The following is a 19412-nucleotide window of genomic DNA, read 5'->3' on the forward strand; positions in this document are numbered from 1 at the left end:
CCATTATTATTCACTAGTCCAGATTTTTTTTTTTTTTTTTTTTTTCAAATGCTGAAATCGAATTCTCCACTCTTTCCATGAAAATACAGGTTTTACATCCATAGGTAACAACTGTACGAATTATTGATTCATATTAATTTATTTATATTAATATATTGCTGCTATGATAAAATGCATTGACATGTAGAGATAAGGATGTGGTAGCACCTCTATATATGCCATTGGTCAGACCACATATGGACTACTGTGCTCAGATTTGGTCATCTAGTTTTCATTGTGGTGTAGAAACACTCAAGATGGTCCAAAGACAAATAACCATAGTGATATCTGGACTCTGGAGTATTGGTCATGAAGAGTGAGTGAATGTGGATCACAGAGGTTGATGGATAGGAGGAAAAGATAAGATAAGATATGATTGAGACCTTCAAGTTAGTTAAGAGATTCTATCAGATTGACACAGAAGAAATTATAAAAAGAGTGGACTTTAAGATGGGAAGAAGGAGACGCCAGTCATGGAAGTTGTATAAAAATGTGGTGAAGAAAGGTGTGAGGAGTATATTTTTTTATGTGGAAAATTGTCAGTGAGTGTAAGTAGTGTAAAAAAACTTCAAACCTCATTATGAAAGATGGCAGTTACTAAATAATAATAACAATAATATATTTGTACTTTAGTCTTCCAAACAATATCTTTTGAACTGTATACACATGAGAGAGAGAGAATAGAAAGAATGATTGCCTCTCTTTATATATGGGCCCACATGCCTTCAAATTGTCTCCAAATTGTTCTATTTCTAGTCTTCTCGAACAATTCTCCTCTTTCTTTTAAGGATCTGAGCCAACTTTTCCTTGGTCTTCTGGGTGGAGACTATTTTCCTATTCTTCCCACCAGTGCTAAGCCCATCTGTGGATCATAGCTATGCTCTGATAAGAATTTTGCCAGCCTGGTTGGCCAAGCAGTTAGCTTACCCACTCTTCAACCAACCTAGTCACAGGTTCGAATCCCACCATGAGCATGGATGTTTGTGATTGTCTTTAAGTGGGAGATAAATTTCATCGCCCAGTGTGAGACCATTGCCCTGCTTATTGGAAGCCTGAAGTGGCTTGAAAAAGTTCCATGTTTCCATGTTTGTTCTCTAGAGCAAACAAACATGGAAAAATTAATTAAACTGATTCCGCCTGATATTAATCGTTATTGTTTTGGATTTTTGTTTGATTAATTTTTAGTCCCATCTTTTGTGCTGATTTTTCTAGTTCCAAATATGTTTCTTTTGCTTTTTGTTTGTTTTTTGACATGATACTAATGTCATATGCATATGCTAAAGTTTGCACTGAATTGTTTATTAGATTGTTTATTAGAGGCAACAATCAAATAACATATTCCAAAGCTAAGTTAAAAAAGTATTGGAGCTAAACCATCTCCTTCCTTTAATCCTTGAGTAATTGGAAAGGTATCTGTTAAATAATTTTGTATTTTCACCTGTGCTTCAGAATTTTTCATTCTGAACTTATTAGTCTTACTAGCTTATCTGTATTCTGAAGTGCATCATAATCTCGTATAATTTTCCTCTGTTAATGCTGTCACATGCTTCTTGGAAATCAATAAAAAATCTGATGAATATTTATATCAAATTCCCAAAGTGTCCCTAATAATTGTTTATATATATATATCTGATCAGTTGCTTTTGCTCTTTGTGATTGTTGAACTCTCATTAGTAATGTCCCACCTTATCATTCTATTTCTTCAATCTCCTTTCTGAAAATCAGTATCCCTTATATTCTGTTTTTATAACTATATCATTTACGTTCAACCCAGCCTCACTGATGACAATAATTTTGACCAAATCCAGCTAACAATGGCAAAAATACTCCATCTACCTTTATAAATTTTTCATGCTTCTCACAATCATATCTGTGCATTTCAACATTTTAAGGTGATGTAGTTACCAACCGATTCAAAATCAAAACCTAGGAAAATGCATTTCATGATCATTTTTGTTCTCACATTCATTTGTTCCAGAAGACATGGCATGACATACACTTGACTGTATCTTCCCACTTCTTGTTTCCTAAATTTTGCACTTCCATCCTGTCACTGAACAATGCTTCTCCAAATAACTTCAAAACCATTCAGATGCAATCCATCAAGCATATACAGGGTGATAAAAATTAAAGTATCCCTGTTTAAGGCTTTGTGAAATGCTGCAAAACTTTACAGGACTACATTGTGCATCATGAGGAAGTGATATCTAAGAAGAAAAAGTAGTTCCAAAATTCACCAGGGTGCATTGTATGATGTACTGAATGTAGACATAGTAATTTTCCTGTCTGTGTATGTATGTGTAAGAAAAAGAAAAATTAGACAAGCGTAAATAACGCATTATTATTTGATGTCTGGTCAGTGTGCTGCCCTTCCCAGTATACCACAAACCCTTTGCACAGTGTATTCAATGGCAGAATGTAGCTGTCAGGACTGATAATGTACACATGCTGCATTATGCTGTCTTTCAGTCCTGGCAAGTTATCAGCTGAATGATCAGATCAGGTGAATGAGGTGGCCATGCAATGGGAAACACATGGCTAATCACTCTAACTTCCATGAAAAGTTCTTGAGGAACCTCATCATGCATGAAAATGACTGAATCCATGCACAGGCATTGCTGTAGCTGTGATACAACAAAATTGTTTATCATATCACAAGACCTCTTGGCAGTAACTGAATTTGTTGGATTGCATGCAGATTTTGCATAGTCCATACCTGGGTACTGACAGTTCCATTCAGGTGAAAGTGAGCCTCATCTCTCTCTCTCCAAATCATCCATGGCCACACAGCGTCCAACTCCACTCAAGAAAGGAATGTTAAAGCAAATGTCAGTTGACTTTCAAAGTCCTGCAGGTGCGACTCCTTTGTCAGGGTTTTCTTGAATGGGTAGAAATGCAGGATCTTACATAGATTTTCCAAACCGTAGTATAAGGCACATCCATGTGTCTTGATACAACGTGCACTGCAAGAACCAACACTGTTATTCATTGGCCTGCTCATTCATTCATTCTTGTGAATTAATTGGTTCGCAACTTCTGCCAGGTCTAACTCCCAATGATCTAATTCTTCAAAATAAATAACCATTCATTGCAGATCATATGGAGATAGTGGACCTCATCAGTGGAGTGCAGCAACAGCATTGCAATTGCTAAGGTAATATAGCTTCGCAAGCAAAACACATTGGGGCAAGGTTAGCACCATCACTGTGAATGGTAATAACAACCAGAATGAAGGAGAAAATTCCACGTCCATTTTTTAAACCTTGCTGGCATCTACTGAGAGTTGTGTAATATGCCAATTCCATGCATTTGGTGTTTACAATGACCCTGGTGCTGAATTTTGGAACTACCTTTTTTTTTTCTCTTAGATATTGCATCCTCATGATGCACAATGTATTACTGCGAAATTTTGCAGCATTTGGATCATTGAGTGACACTCCACAAGTCCTTAAAAGGGATACTTTAATTTTGATCACCTTGTACTACTTATTATTATTATTTTTTTTTTTTTACCCTCAATGGAGTCGGCAGACTCATCGTGGAAGGTTTATTCAACTAATAACATATTATCATACTAAATCTTAAGACCCTTAACATTCCTTGCAATAACAACACATTCTGGTAATGCATTCCATTCACTGACAATTCTCTATGTAAAAATTCTACTCTCACACCCCTATTCACCACACTCTTATGAGGTATGCTGAAAAGTTGTGATAATCACCATGAATGAATGAGGTAGAACCATGTCTTGTTATATATCCTAAAAAGAAAAAGAACAAATTATTACAATTTGATGAAACATGGGGATTAAAGGGCTTTAAGATATGTTCTTTCTTGTGGTTATATCAGTTGTTTTAATATCATTTTTGTTCCAGGTGTTTATAAGGACTCTTCTCCCCCTCCGCCTTGTACATAACTTCCATGAATGGCCTCTGGTTTTTCTGCTTCTCGCCTTCTACTCTTTTTATAACCCATTTGGATTAATCTCATAAATTTCTCTCACTAACTTAAATGTCTCCATCATATCACCTCTTTTCCTCTTACCCACCAAACTCTGCAGTCCACATTTCTTCAATCCCTTTCCATAGCCAGCATTCAAGAATCCTGATATTCTCTTAGTCACTTGTTTCTGGACCCCTCTTCAATGTTTCCACATCACAATGATGGTAGCCTCAACCTGACTTAGACAAATGTTGATAAATGGTCTAAGTACCGCTCATACTTTACCTTCTCTTTCCTTTGCAAATATGTCACCTTCATAGTTTGCTCCTTATACTACCTCACCAATTCCTATCTCCTGATTGTCTTGCTTAACCTCACCATTCATACATTTTGTAACTACATGATTTAACTTCAACTTTTTGCATTCAGATATTGCTGCTATTAAATATTCCTTGACTGCCCCATTCCAAGTAATATTTATCTCCTTTCCTTCCAATTGCTCATTGCATATTACTTGAGCTTTCTATAATAATTTGCCTTGTACTTCCACATCTTTTTCTTACAGAAGTTTTCATATGGCCACAACCCATCTGAGTGCATTGTAGTTACTTTTACCAACAGGTAGCAGAGGCAGCTCATTAATAATAATAGCTTCTGATGCAGTAATCTTATCCAACATGGTCTTGATGCCATATGTCTTCTAAAGTTTGAAAATAAAGGTTGAAACCAGTCTTGGTAGTGGTCTTTCACATAATGCATAGTTTTATAGGGGATGTGCTTTGCATTACGGGATACTAAGACAATTGATGCAAAGTCATTTGCCTCTATATACAAGTAGCCCAGTTGTGAAGATACTTCATGTGTAAACATTGTTTGCTCAGACCTGGATAAAGGATTAAACCAAGAATATAATTTCTTCGCATCTTTAATTTATCATGTGTCTTCTGTTACATATTTCTCTGTAGAAACTTCAGAAATGCATATTTCTTGTTACCATCTTCATTCTATATCTGCATAAACAAAATCACTGATACCTCTGTTGACTAAACAAGTTCAGTTTGAGCATTTCTTTTTCTTCATTTCCCACATTTCAAAGTATGTAATACATCCTTTTATATGTCATTTTGTCTATCACCAACTCAAACCATTCTACCTCACAACCACTGTTAACTGTTTTCCCTTTCTTATATCTTTCAGTAGATACAGTTCCTCTGATATCATTAATGGTACCCCTCTCCCAACTTCTTCCTGCTCTCAATGAACTCGCTGTGATTCTCACTCTCTATTCCTGTAGTGCATCAACATCACATCCAAACATGCTTTTCTTATACCAGTGATTTTCAGATAAATCAACTCAATCAAGATCAGAAATTCTCCTGTCCTGCTCCCTTTACTCCTGATAAATCTGGCCTTCATAAATAAATGTAATAACTTAAGATATGTAATTTGTCTAATCTGTACCTCCTTCTGCAGTGAAGAGACTCTATAGTCTCTATATAGAAGAGACAGTATGCCTTTTGTTATGAAGAACTGAGTTAAAAACCAGTTTAGAGCATGGGTGTCCAACTTTTTTGCTTGCCTTGGCCACACTAAGTGAAGAGGAATTGTCTTGGGCTGCATATAAAATGTATAATATAGTTTTAATGTATATAAGTAACAAAACTTCCTTTCTTATTTTAATTTTTTTTTATAATATTAGAAAAAGGAGGGCAGAATAAACTAGTGAGATATTTGGCATTGTTTACATGAAACTAATGCATCAATGGTTCACTGGAAGCAGTTTAAATTTGCTGTGATCTCTCAAGGTCTCGTCAGAAATTTTTGATCTAACTTTGCTCTTCGTAAGCTTCGTTGTTGAAAATAGTTGTTCGCAAATGTATGTACTACCAAAAAGCGATGACATGAATAAAGTGTGATTGTGAAGCAAAGGATCTTGTTCTGTGGGAAGATAGGTCTTATAAAAATCTAGCAAAGAGACATGATCAAATTTTTCTTTCAGTTGAATATCCGATTGCAACTCTGTACATTCTCTTTGAAAATTTGAAGGTAATGTATTTATGTCAACTGAAAATGGAGTCAGAAATATACAAAATAATTGATAATTTTTTCTGAAATCTTGAAACCTATTCTCAAATTCCTGTATCAAAACGGAAAGAAAGAAAGACAGCATATTTTTCACATCACATAATGATGTTAAAAGTTTAAGATCTTATAGGGCCTCATTACTAACAGTCCAGGGCCGCACAAGGCCCATGGGCCACAGGTTGGACGCCCCTGGTTTAGAGTGAAAGAAATCTTTATTAGAATTTGCAACTGAAGATATATTAACCATTCTCCTATGGAGGTGGCATGTTTTTCTTGTCGAAAACTTGCATTTTTTTTTAATCCCACAAAAAATAGCACAAATATGCTGCTTGTGGACATTTAATTTCTTCACCATAATGTTAACTAGCATCAACTTGTCTACATTGTTTTCTTCACGTGTATCAGTTTAGGTGGGAGATGATTTCACTGCCCGATATGAGACCACTGCCCTGTTTATTGGACGCCTGAAGTGGCTTCAAAAAGTATGTTTGATCTATAGAGCAGGGCTTCCAGACTTGTCAAAATAAATGAAAAATACAAAAAATATATAAAATTCATAAAAAAAAAATAGAATTAAAAAATCTTAGGTGGTACAAAATTTACCATAGATGTTCAAATAATCTTTCATAGGTGGAGCAACATAAAAAAATGTTACAAAAATTTTGAAAAGTGAAAATTTAGATGACTATATCCAGCAAATGGAATACTGCTTTTAAACTTCAGTAGCAATTTGGAATGCTTTCATCATTATTTATTGCTCACCAACAAGACATTGTTTATTTGTAATTAAGTCGTTAAAACCAGAAACTTCCATTAATGGACTTATAACAGTCTGATATAGATAAAAAAAAAACATGCTAATAGACATAATTCTTCACTTGTGCTTACCGATTTCACTAATATTTATTGGAAAGATAAAGTTTTAGTTTTTGTGCAGTTTAACCTTTTTTTGCCACCCCTTCCCATAAATAATTAAAGCATTTAATAAAATACAGAGCCAAAAAGCTTCATTTCAGCAATGCCAAATTCTATAAATCAAGTGGATATTAAATCTAGCATTATTTCAAAGCCAAATATAGAAACTATAAAAGTTTTGTATGAAATTTTTTAGCCTGGTTGGCCAAGTGGTTAGCATATCTGCACTCCAGCCAAAAGGCTGTGGGTTCGAATCCCACTGTGGGCATGGATGTTGGTGATTGTCTGCTGAAATACTAGTGGTGGTGGTGGGCGGTAGATTGCGTTGGTGTAGTTGCAGTTAGAATGAGCTGTAGAGTAGGTACCCTCCCACGATGAGTCTTCGGACTCCTTGAAGGCGTCAGGAATAATAATAATAATTAAAACAAGTATATAATTTCTTGGTATTTTAAATTTATGGGTAGAGCACTAGTTTATCCAGATGATTTAAAATTTTGCAGGATTTTTATTTCATATCCAAACATAAGTTGTACAGTAGTAAGTAATTGGTACAACATTATTTACAACAAATTAGGATACATTACAAATGAGAACAGCTTAAATTTGATGGATGAATTATACAGCGAATAATAAGTAAAATATAAAGAAAGAAAGAAACTATACATAAGTTATATGCAATAAATATGGTCAGATGTTCCTCCATTATCTTGCACAATCAACTGCTCTTTCTGTGCAAGGCGACTCACTAAGGTAGTTTCTGACCTCTGGAATGTCGATATGAGGAAAGATTGAGAAGATGTAATTTGCAGAGTCTGGTGGACAGGAGGAAGAGGGAAGATATAATAGAGACCTACAAATTGGTAAGAGGTTGTTATAGGACCAATGCTGGAGAAGTTCTACAGAAAATAGTGGGAGATCTTGTATAAAGAAGGTGTGAGTAGGGGAGTGAGAGGCAGGTTTTTTTTTAATGCAGAGTTATAAATGATTGGAATGCCTTGACTGAAAGTGTGGTGTCTGCAAGGAGTTTGAGTGTGTTTAAGACATGGTATGATGAGCTGTGTGTGTGTGTGATAAAAGGACCTACCAGATGAGTCTTTGACTTCATGAGGTCTTGGGGTAATAATAATAATAATAATAATAATAATAATATAAGGTCCTCTTTTGTGCAAGGTGATTGAAGAATGGGACAAGAAAGAAGGTGTTCCATCGACTGGGTTCCCCCACACTCACAATTATCTGGTCCAGTGAGGTAATCCATTTGATGAGGTTTTGTTTGCAGCATCCTGTTGTTCAAAGTCTGTTGAGGCTTTTCCAAGTATTCTAGTCCAAGTGGGCACCACGTAGAAGATGTTCATCTGTTGGAATACCAGTATTATTCTCAGGGTATAGTGTAAGCCATTGTTGAAGTCTTGTCTCTGGTTCAAACAACTAACAACTGGTTCAACAGTTGCTAGGAAGCTATGTCGGGATCTTAGTCTTTGGGGCACTGTGGTCTGGTCGAATAGTGGGTGGCTATTTTCATCATTCATTTGTCTGCTTCTTTCATCAGCTGAGAATGCAGATCTACGAATCGAAGGGGGGGTGCAATACCAGCCAAAATATATAGGTCTTTTAGTTGTGTTGGTTTCAGGCATCTTATAATTAAGTGGCAGCATTCATTCAGTGCTGAGTCAAGTTTTTCAGCATGGCAGGATCTGGACCATACCGGGCAGGTATATTCAGCAGAAGCATAGCAAAGGGCCAAGGCTGAAGATCTCACTGTGCTAGGGTCTGCACCCCATTTGGAGGAGGTAAACTTTCTTAGCATGTTGTCTCTTGCGTTCATTTTTACCTTCGTTTTTTCTGTGTGTTTTATATGAAAGTGTGCGATCGAGAGTCACACCAAGGTAGATTGGATTCCAGGAATATTCTAAATTAGAGCCTTCCCAAGAAATCTGTAGCTTCCTGTTGGCTTCTTTATTGTTAAGTTGGAAAAGGCCAGTTTAGGTTTTCAAGGGGGTTTGGTTTTAATTGATTGTTGTTATAATATGTGGTTAAACTATTTAAGGCAAGTGATAGAGTAGTTTCGATGGACTTGAAAGTTTTTGATTGAGTAGCTATGGCAAGATAATCAGCATAGATAAAATTTCTAGTTCCTGGAAAGATGGGGGAGATAATTGACATAAATGTTGAAAAGTAATGGTGATGATACACTATTTTGTAGGATGATTTGGATAGACTGGCAGTCTGGGCAAAGGAGAGTGGATATTAGTTTAATGTGGCAAAATGTAAGGATATGCATTTTGGGGTGAAAAGATTACCAGGTGGAAATGTACTCCAGGAAATTGACAAAGCCAGATATCTGGGATTGTTAATGGGTAGGATGTTAAAGTTTGGGGGACACATAGCAAAAGTGGCTAAAGCAGCTCATCAGATTATTTGGTTTCTGAGGAATAGTTTGACAAGTATTGACATGCAGGTTATTGTTCCTCTTTATCGAGTCTTGATAAGATCCCATATTGACTATTGCGAGCAGATCTGGGCATCAAAATTTCTTGCAATGAGGAAGAGGTAGATGATCCAGAGGTGAGTGACCAAAATGGTAGCAGGTCTATGGAATAAACCTTACAACCTTACAAGAACTGGTTGAAGATTTGTGGGTTACAGAAACTAGTTGACAGGCAGAAAAAGGGATGATATAATTGAGACATACAAATTACTGAACAGTTTTTACAAGATTAATTCAGAGAAAATTTTTCATAGTAGGTCTGGTGGTGGGAGAACTAGGGGCCATCCATGGAAACTGAGCAAAAGTGTAGTTAGTAAGGGTGTTAGAACTAGGTTTTTTGCTTGGAGAGTGGTAATGAGTGGAATAGGTTGTTAGAGTCTGTTGTGGGTGCCATGAATATGAATGATTTCAAAGCAAAGTATGATCTTTGCTTTGTGTTAATCTTTCTCTTGCTTACTAGATAATGGAAAATTCCCTTGAGTTATGCTTGCCCTGAACAGCCAATCTCTTCTCAGACTGCACTTTTTCTTTTTTTACCATACCCATCACCTTCCTAGCCTGCACTTTATCAGTATACTCTTCATGGATCAGATAACCACCAACTGTCTTGTACCTCCTCCTTAGCATTTTCTTTTCCAAACCAGCTTGATTGATTTCACTGTTCATCCATTTCACTCCTACTCTGTTGATTTGCTTAATACTTGGTATGCAGTTATACATTGCTTGTATCAGATACTGCCCTATGAATTTCCCTAGACCAACATCTTTTCTGCTCAGCTCATCTATCTAATGTACTGATTCATATATCCATTCATATATGCATCAATACATCAGTTCGCATATGTCCATTTTAGGCACTAACTAACCTTTTCTCATTCAATTTTTTTTTTTTTTTCACTTGGTTATACTATAAATTAAAGATGCCAAGAAATTATATTCTTGGTTTAATCCTTTATCCAAGTGTAAGCAAACAATGTTTACAAGTGAAGTCACTTCACAAGTGGGCTATTTGTATATAGTGGCTAAAGATTTGACATCAATTGCCTTACGGACACGGACATATATAATGCTATGCATTATGGGAAAGGCCACTATCCAGACTGGTTTCAACCTTTATTCAGGTCTCATCAGCAGTTGCCAGACCCAGAAGTGATACCAAGTTTGAAGTTATGCAGAAGTCATATTTCCATGTACAAGTAGTCAAATGGCACACCTTATTGCTAAAATACCCAGGATTAGAGAGATTTGACTACTTGTATATGGAAATGTGACTTAACCTTGCTATCATTTCTCAGTCTGGCTCCAACTAACGAGAAATCAATAAATGTGGAACTGGTCTAGGTATTCATCATTCTTATAACGCATAGCATTGTAAATGTCCATATACGAGTAGCCCGGTCATGAAGTGATTTCATGCTCGAACTTTATTTGCTTACACTTGGTTAAAGGATTAAACCAAGAATATAATTTCTTGGCCTGTTTAATTTATAACTTTTTCTTGTTTCACCATTTCCCAAACAGGTACTTTATCATCATTCTCACCGAATCGGTGGCAGTGTAAACACCTCATTAACAACTTCATCTTGTGAAGTTATCACCAAATCCTAAACATTAAAACCTGTATATTATTTTCAGTTGTTTCAGTCACATGCTGCTTAAGATATATATTATATATTAAGATATATATCTCTCAGAAACTCAATTTACCAAGATATCATCTGCCCTCTTTCCATGGTTAATTTATCCACTTCAAATCCTGGTAACCAAATTTAATCAGAGTAATTCAGGTGTGGTCTGATCAGGACTTTATACAATGGAATGACAACTCTTTTATCTCTGTAAGTGAGCTTTTTTTTTTCTCAGTATTGCAGAACTCTGGGTTTTTCCTTCATGAGCTTTGCAATATGTTCCCTGAATTTCAGGTTTCTATTAACACCCTATATCCCTTGCCAACCCACTTCCTCCAGTACGGTTCTTACAACAGTGTATGAAGCCTCCCATTGATGTATCTCAAACTTTAAGACTTTAAATTTAGCTAAATTAAACAGAAATCTCTATTCATTTGGCTGTCTGTCCAGTTGAGTCAAATCCTCTTGCAATGCTAACACATCTGCATTATTACTAATAATCCTCCCCTGCTTCACATCATCTGCACACAACTGAATATCCCCCCCACACACGCAGCAATCCACTGACATTATCAGTAATATAAAGGTTAAACAATACAGGTCCCACTACTGAGCCCTGTGGGACTACACTTATTACCTTTTACTTCCTTGATATTGCTTCATTTTACACAGTTGACTCTACAAGCGTGTTATAAATAATTATTTTAATTTCCCAACATTTCGACCTTCGTATTAAGGTCTTCACACATATATATTTAAATGGCTTTGGAGTGAGTGTGCTGGAGAAAGTGTTGCTGGATGAAAGTGTAGTGTGTGGAAGTACAGTGTGTGTGTGTGATGCGTGTCAGAGATCAGAAGGAAGAGATGAAGAGAAAAATCAGGAGAGTGGTACTGAAGAGACAGACGTGCTTGGCAGTGGAAACAGTAGTAATGTCAGAGAGGAAGAGGGAATGGGAATGCAAGAGGGACAGGGAAATGGGGGAAGCTCAGGTGGACAAGGAGACATGGCATAGAGAGAGTGAATGTTGAAAGTGGCAGTGAATGTGTGTATGAAGTATATTGCAATGTGGGTGGAGAAGTGGAGACTGGGCAGGTATATGTGTTAAGCGGTGATAAAGGTGATTTGGCAGGTGCAGTGGAGAAATCACAACCAACATATGGCTTGGATAGGACTGGCTATAGACCTAAAAATGAACTGTTTTGTTTGTTTACAAATGCCAGAAGTATCAGAAATATAGGGGATGAAATGGTTTCAGTGATTGAGTTTATTTGCCCCCAAATCATTGGAATAAGTGAAATATGGTTGAATGAAAATGATATCGTAATGGCAATAGAAATGGAAGGGTATGGTATTTTTCGTGAGGATAGAAAGGGCAGGAAGGGAGGGGGGGGGAGTGCTACTGATGATATTAGGGGAATTAAGTCCACATCAGGTAGACATGAAGTGGGGGGAGGGGAAATAGTAGCAATGGTTGTGAGGTAGTGTGGTGTAATGTGGAGGTTGAGAGGAAGACATATTTAGTTGGATGTGTTATAGGCCTGCGAATGTGGAAGGTGGTGAAAGAAATATATAAAATTATATAATTACCCTTCCTTAGTGAACAAAGGAAGGGTAATTATGGATGATTTTAATTATGGTGGTATAGATTGGAATGAAGAGAGAGCATTTGGGAATAAGGAAAATGAATTTCTTGGGAGATAACTATCTCAGGCATCACATAAAGAAAGGCACGCGAGGATCAGGAGTTCTAGATCTCATCATTTCATCAAAGGATGTAATCGTTAGAGGGAGTTTCACATTTTCCCCCAGTTGGTGAACGTGATCATGAAGTAATCACCTGTGTTGTAGCTAGTCATATACAGACTTTTGCGAGGAAAGGATATACGTGAAATTATAAGGCTGGTGATTATGACAAGTGTAGAAGACAGCTTGGAGCTATAACGTGGAATGAGGAGTTGAACAGTGAGGAAATAAATGCTGCATGGGAACTTGCAAAGAAATACATAACAGCATCAATATACGAATGTATCCCAAAGGCCAAAAGGCTGAATAAGGTAGGTGTAAAATGGATGAATGTGGAACTTAAGCATGAAATCTGGAAAAAGAAAGTTCTTTGAAAGAAGTACAATATGAATAATAGTAATCAGTCACATGAAGAATATAAAGAACAAGCCAGGAGAGTGACTCAGTTAGCAAGGAAAACAAAAGTAGAGTATGAGCAGAAATTGGCAAATCAGGCTAAGAAAAACCCTAGAGATTTTTTAGATATATGGCAAGTAAAAGGAAGAATGATCATGGAAAGATGAAGTTAAGGGATGAAAGCAGTAGAATGGTAACTGCTGCAGATGACATTGTTGAGGTATCAGTTTATAAGGGTATTTCATCCTGATCAGGGTGGAACTATGCCCTCAACACATAAGGAACTTAAGTGTAGAGGGTATAGGAGAGGATGGCTTAATTGTGAGTGAGCAGGCGGTATTTGAGGAAATAAAGAGAATCGATCCTTTCTTTTAGTATATAATAGATTTAGTTTAATCCTTTATCCCAGTGAGAGCAAACAAAGTTTGCGCCTGAAAATATCTTCAGGACTAAATATAGTGTTGTACTATCTTATCCAGTAAGTAGTGCAACACCAAGGCAACTCGTGGCAAAGGTGGAGCAAGCTACCAGGCACTACGAGTTGCCTTGGTGTTGCACTACTTACTGGATAAGATAGTACAACACTATATTTAGTCCTGAAGATATTTTCAGGCGCAAACTTTGTTTGCTCTCACTGGGATAAAGGATTAAACTAAATCTATTATAGTCTAACCTAGTGATAAATAAATTTTCAACACCTTTCTTTTAGTGTTGCATGGTGATCAGCATTCATTTTAGAAATTATGGACTTTACAACCGTGTTATAAATAGCTCTTTTAATGTCCCGACGTTTCGATCTTCATATTAAGATCATCATCTGGAGCATGTACAAATATACAGGACAAGCTGAGTTACATTACATAAGTAAGCTAGAGAAACAATGATTTAATCACAGGTTATTCTACTGGCATGATCTCTAGTGAAAAAAAAAATTACAAATTAATTAATTATTTAGAAACTACATTCAAGCTAAATTCTATTTATGATAACATGAGCAAACGTTCTTTCTTATAGATAGTTTTCTTTCAGTAACAATGATGTCCTTTTTTAGCATTACAATTGCTATTTTTGATTTACAATACTGGATTATCTACAGTCCTGTTTATAGTTACTCTTAGAGAGGAAGGTTCCTTGGGTCGAATATGTGCCTTCCATATGTTTGGGATTTTTAGACCATCATTATTGTTCAGATTGGGGTGCTTGATAATAATCTCACAGGCTTCCTCAAATTTGCATTCATACCATGTTTTGGTGTGATGTAAACAACTAGTGCTTTTCCAGTCAATTCTATGTAAGGTGTTCAGGGCATGATCAGAAAGGCCAGCTTCACCATAGTTATTATATTTGATGTGTCGTTTATGTTCTTTTTGTCTGATAGGAATTGTGCGTCCTGTTTCCCCTATATATGGTATGTTACAGGTGCAATAAATACGGTATACTTCAGGGTGGGCCAGTGGAGGGAGTGGGTCTTTGGATGAGTTGAGTAAGCTTTTTAATTTTGCAGGAGGTTTGAAGGTGGCTTTAATGTTGTATTTTTGTAGTATTCTGTTTATTTTATCTGATTCCCCCTTTAATGCATTGGATGGTTACAGTTTTATTGTTGTCTGGTTTATCTTTGTTTTTGATTGAGGTCTTGTAGACCTAAATAAAAAACATAGTGTTTTGGCTGCAACCATTTTTTAGAAAAATATTGCTGATAACTTTAAATTTGTCTTTCAGTGCATGTTCACAGATGATCTTCAAAGCCCTGTTTTTTCGAGTATTAATGACACCTAGTTTTTGTGTTGGGTGGTGGTAGGTGGAACTGTCAGTTCAGTGTTGCCAAGTGTAAGGTTTTGAGATTTGGTATGCAACGATAGGATGCAAAAGTATACACTTGGTGGGGAAACTTTAATGGAAGTATAGGAGGTGAGAGATCTAGGAGTGATGGTGGACAAGGACCGGAAATTCAGGGGCCACATTGCACAAGTTGTGAAGACATCACATTGAATAATGGCAATGATGCGGAGAACACTGACATGCAGAAATAGAGAGGTTATGATTCCATTGTATGTGGCCTTGATCAGGCCTCATATGGATTATGGTGCACAGATTTGGTTGCCGGGTTTTCATGGTGTCGAGGATATGTTGGAAAAGGTACAGTGAAGATTCTGAAAGGTAGTCAGTGGTCTTCGGAATGTGGAGTACGAGGACAGATTGAGAGAATGCAAGTTGCAGAGCCTCGTGAATAGGAGGGAAGGGGGGGATATTACATATTAGCTGGTAAGGGGTTGTTATCAGGTAGACATAGAAGAGATTTTTCACAGAATGGGAGAGGGGAGTAGAACAAGGGGTCATTGCTGGAAACTGTATAAGGAGGCTGCTAGCAAGAGAGTGAGAAGCAGGTTCTTTGCATGGAGGGTGGTTGGTGAGTAGAATGTATTGCCTGAGTGTGTTGTGGATGTGGACACTTTGAATCAGTTTAAGATGCAGTTGGATGAACATTGTATGCAATAGTGAGTACCTCCCACAATGAGTCTCTGACTCCATGGAGATAAAATGTTAATAATAATTATAATATATATGCAGAGACAAGCTAAATTATATTTCGCATAGTATGCTGAAGAGACAATGATTTGATCAAATGTTATTCTACTGGCCTGACCTCTAGTGAAATTAAAATAAAATACAATAAATAAATGAAATGAAATGAAATAAAATAAATTTACTACATCAAAGCTATATTCTATTTAAGACACATCAGAGGAACATTCTTTCATATAGATAGTTTTGTTACAGTGAAAATAGTGTCCTAATTTAACATGACAATTGTTATATTAGATTTAGGATCCTGGATTATCAATGGTTCTATTTACAATTAACTCTTAGCGAGAAAGTTTCTATGGGTAGAATATGTGCCTTCCATATATTTGGGATTTTTAGAACATCATTATTGTTAAGATTAGGGTGATGAAACAAGGCCTGATTAAATTTAAGTTCATGCCATGTTTTGGTGTGATGTGAACAACAGGTGCTTTTCCAGTCAATTCTATGTTAAGTGTTCAGGACATGAACAGAAAGACCAGCTTGACCATAGTTATTATATTTAATGTGTCGTTTATGTTCCTTTTTTCTGATAGCAATTGTGTGTCCCATTTCCCCTATATAGGGCAAATTACAGATGCAATTTGGTGCACCTTTCCAGTCTATGTAGAGTATTCGGGGCATGATCAGAAAGGCCAGATTTACTGTAGTTATTAAATTTACTGTGTCATTTATGTTCTTTTTTTCAGAGAGGAATTATGTTTCCAGTTTCACCTATATAAAGCAAATTGTAGGTGCACTTATGGTGTAGTTCAGAGTGAGCAATTGGAGAAAGTGGATCCTTGGAGGAGTAGAATAAGTTCTTTAATTTGGCAGGAAGTTTAAAAGTGGCATTAAAGTTTTATTTGTGTAATATTCTGTTTATTTTATCTAGTATCCCCTTAACATATGGAATGGCTGCAGATTTACTGTAATCTGGTTTGTTTTTATTTTTAGGTGAAGTCCTATGAAGAATTTTGTTAATAGTATATTTGCTGTAGCCATTTTATGCTGCTGATATAATTTATAAATAACAGCTTCACACATATTATTATTATTATTATTATTACATGCTCAAGGGAGTCCAGAGACTCATCGAGGGAAGGCACCTACTCTACAACTCTGTCTCCACCAACTACAACAAACTGCAACTACACAAACACCATCTACTGCTCATTACCACCACCACTAGTTTCCACAGACAATCACAAATACTCATGGCCATGGCAGAATTTGAACCTGCAGCCCCTTTTGGCTGGAGAGAGCAGATACGCTAACCACTCAATCAACCAGGCCAGCCTAAATATGTTACAGTTAGAAACAAGTCCAATAATTTCGAAACATAGAGAAACTAACACTAGCCTGAACACCATACTTTTTTAAAATTATTGTTATTATTATTATTATTATTATTATTACATGACACCTGCAGGGTCCAAAGACTCATCAAGGGAGGGCATACTCTACAATCTCTGTCTCCACCACTCAATCTACCAACTACAACGAACTGCAACTACAGCAACGCCATCTACCGCTGACCACCACCACCATTAGTATTTTCACAGACAATCACATACATCCATGCCCACAGTGGGATTCAAACCCTCTGCCTTTTGGGTGGAGAGCGGATACGCCAACCACTCGGCCAACCAGGATGGCATATAAGAGAAAACTAAATATAATTTATTTCACCTATATATTTTGCTCAATGTGTCTTGAGCTTCTTTCAGGCAGAAAAACTAGTAACAACTACTAATATATGAAGAGCCAAAGGCTTCACCTTTGGATGTATTAACTAGGTCTAGCTACTCACTGATGAGACCTCAAAAAAGGTTGAAACCGGTCTGGGTAGTGACCTTCTCTCATAATGTTGAACAGTAATACAGCTCCTAGGAGCTAAGTTCACATTATGAGTAAATATCAAGAATAGTGATCAGAGCTTGCTCCACCCTTGCTATGAGTTGCCTCAGCTTGCACTACCTGAAGGGTCAGTTGCTGCAATATCCAGGTATTTTGCTTACGCTCAGAAAATCGCCAAACTTTATATAGTTTCTATATTCGGCATGAAACTCTTTGAGTTTCTCATTCGGCTAAGAAACAATATGGGATGTAATATCCCTTAACTTAAACTAGTAACAACATTTAAAACCTTATTCTTAGAGTGATGATTACTGGAGGTCTGTCTGACATTTTGGTAAACTGCATTTAAAAAAGTCTCCCTTGCACTTCATGACATATTGAGTGAAATATATAGGAGCAATAAATTATATTTAATTTTCTCTTACATGTGTTAAGCCATTATTTAAAAATGATATTATGTTTAATGTGCATGTCTCTATTAAACCTAGTTGCTGATCATTTTGAATTAGTGCTTAATTGCTTGCTCATTGGCGCAAATCTTTAAATCCCCATTTCTTTAGTGTGTTAACACCTAGTTTTTGTGTTGAGTAGCAATAAGAGTTTATGTGTCTCTATTGACCCTTATATGTTCTTAATAAAATGGCTACTCAGTGATATATATATATATATATATATATATGTGTGGTATATATGTCTGTGCTTCTAGGCTGGTTGGTGATGCACTGCTATGTACTGGATTTCTTTCCTACTCTGGACCATTTAATCAAGAATTCCGAAATCTGTTGGTTTCATCCTGGCAAAAAGAACTAGAAACTCGTGGGATTCCATTCACCAGTGATCTGAAAATTGTTGATGCTTTAACAGATGCTGCAACAGTAAGTTGTTGTTGTTGTTTAAATATATTGATTTGATATTTAATTTAATAAAAGCAATTATAAATAACCTACATACAATTTATAATTGATGTTTTTGAAAGTGTTACACGTACTTATACATGTGCTGAATCTAGCATTTCTCATTTATTTAAATGACCTATATTCAGTAGTACAACAGGTAAAACTCCTAAGGAAAAATCTCATAAAGCATCACATGATTATTAAATGTAACACTCACTGTCCCTGATTTTTGTATAAAGTATCCAGCAAGAGTAAGAGCAGAGGTTTTATTTATTTATTCATTCATATGGGGTCCCCCCCATCTGTTAGGACTGGTTGAGCCCTCCTGAAGAGGGAATTAAGTATGTATTTATGACTGTATGTGTGTGTGTGTGTGTGTGTGTGTGTGTGTGTGTGTGTGTGTGTGTGTGTGTGTGTGTGTGTGTGTGTGTGTGTGTGTTCACTGGCCAGATTTCTTCTCCTGAGGGACAAAAAACCTGAGTTTCTGGGTGAAAAAACTCTCTATCTCCATATGAGACTCTGGCTAACTCATCTTTAGTTGAGATAGACCAGTCCACGTGTGTCCTAATCAAAGCCTTATACAATGGAAAAAGAATTTCCTTACTTCTACAAGTCAGTGTCCTCTGCATTATTCCCAGAATTCATTATGTTGTCCTCACAATTTTGACAATGTGCCCTCTAAATTTTAGATCCTTATCCACCATCACCTCAAGATCCCATATTTCCTCCACCTCCAACAATATATCCCACCAAGCATAAATCTACATCCCATCTTTGTTTTCCAAATCTCTGGAGCATTCCCTTAAGATGTGTGGTGATATGGCATCAAATCTTATCTCCATATTGACATCAAG

General features: G+C 36.5%; 1 protein-coding gene across 1 annotated transcript in view; it reads left to right on the forward strand.

Annotated features, from left to right (window-relative positions):
- The window catches only part of LOC150095635 (dynein axonemal heavy chain 8-like), a 2108518-nt gene that overhangs the window by 1465787 nt on the left and 623319 nt on the right, over window positions 1-19412 (forward strand). Inside the window, exon 63 of the mRNA XM_090409931.1 lies at window positions 18369-18537. Within this exon, the coding sequence (XP_090266057.1) occupies window positions 18369-18537 (169 nt within the window). The remainder of the gene's footprint in view (window positions 1-18368; window positions 18538-19412) is intronic.

This window comes from Typopeltis vanoorti, chromosome 20, assembly GCF_054136105.1.
Source record: "Typopeltis vanoorti isolate ZY-2024b chromosome 20, IOZ_Tvanoo_1.0, whole genome shotgun sequence".
Taxonomy (NCBI): Eukaryota; Metazoa; Arthropoda; class Arachnida; order Uropygi; family Thelyphonidae; genus Typopeltis; species Typopeltis vanoorti.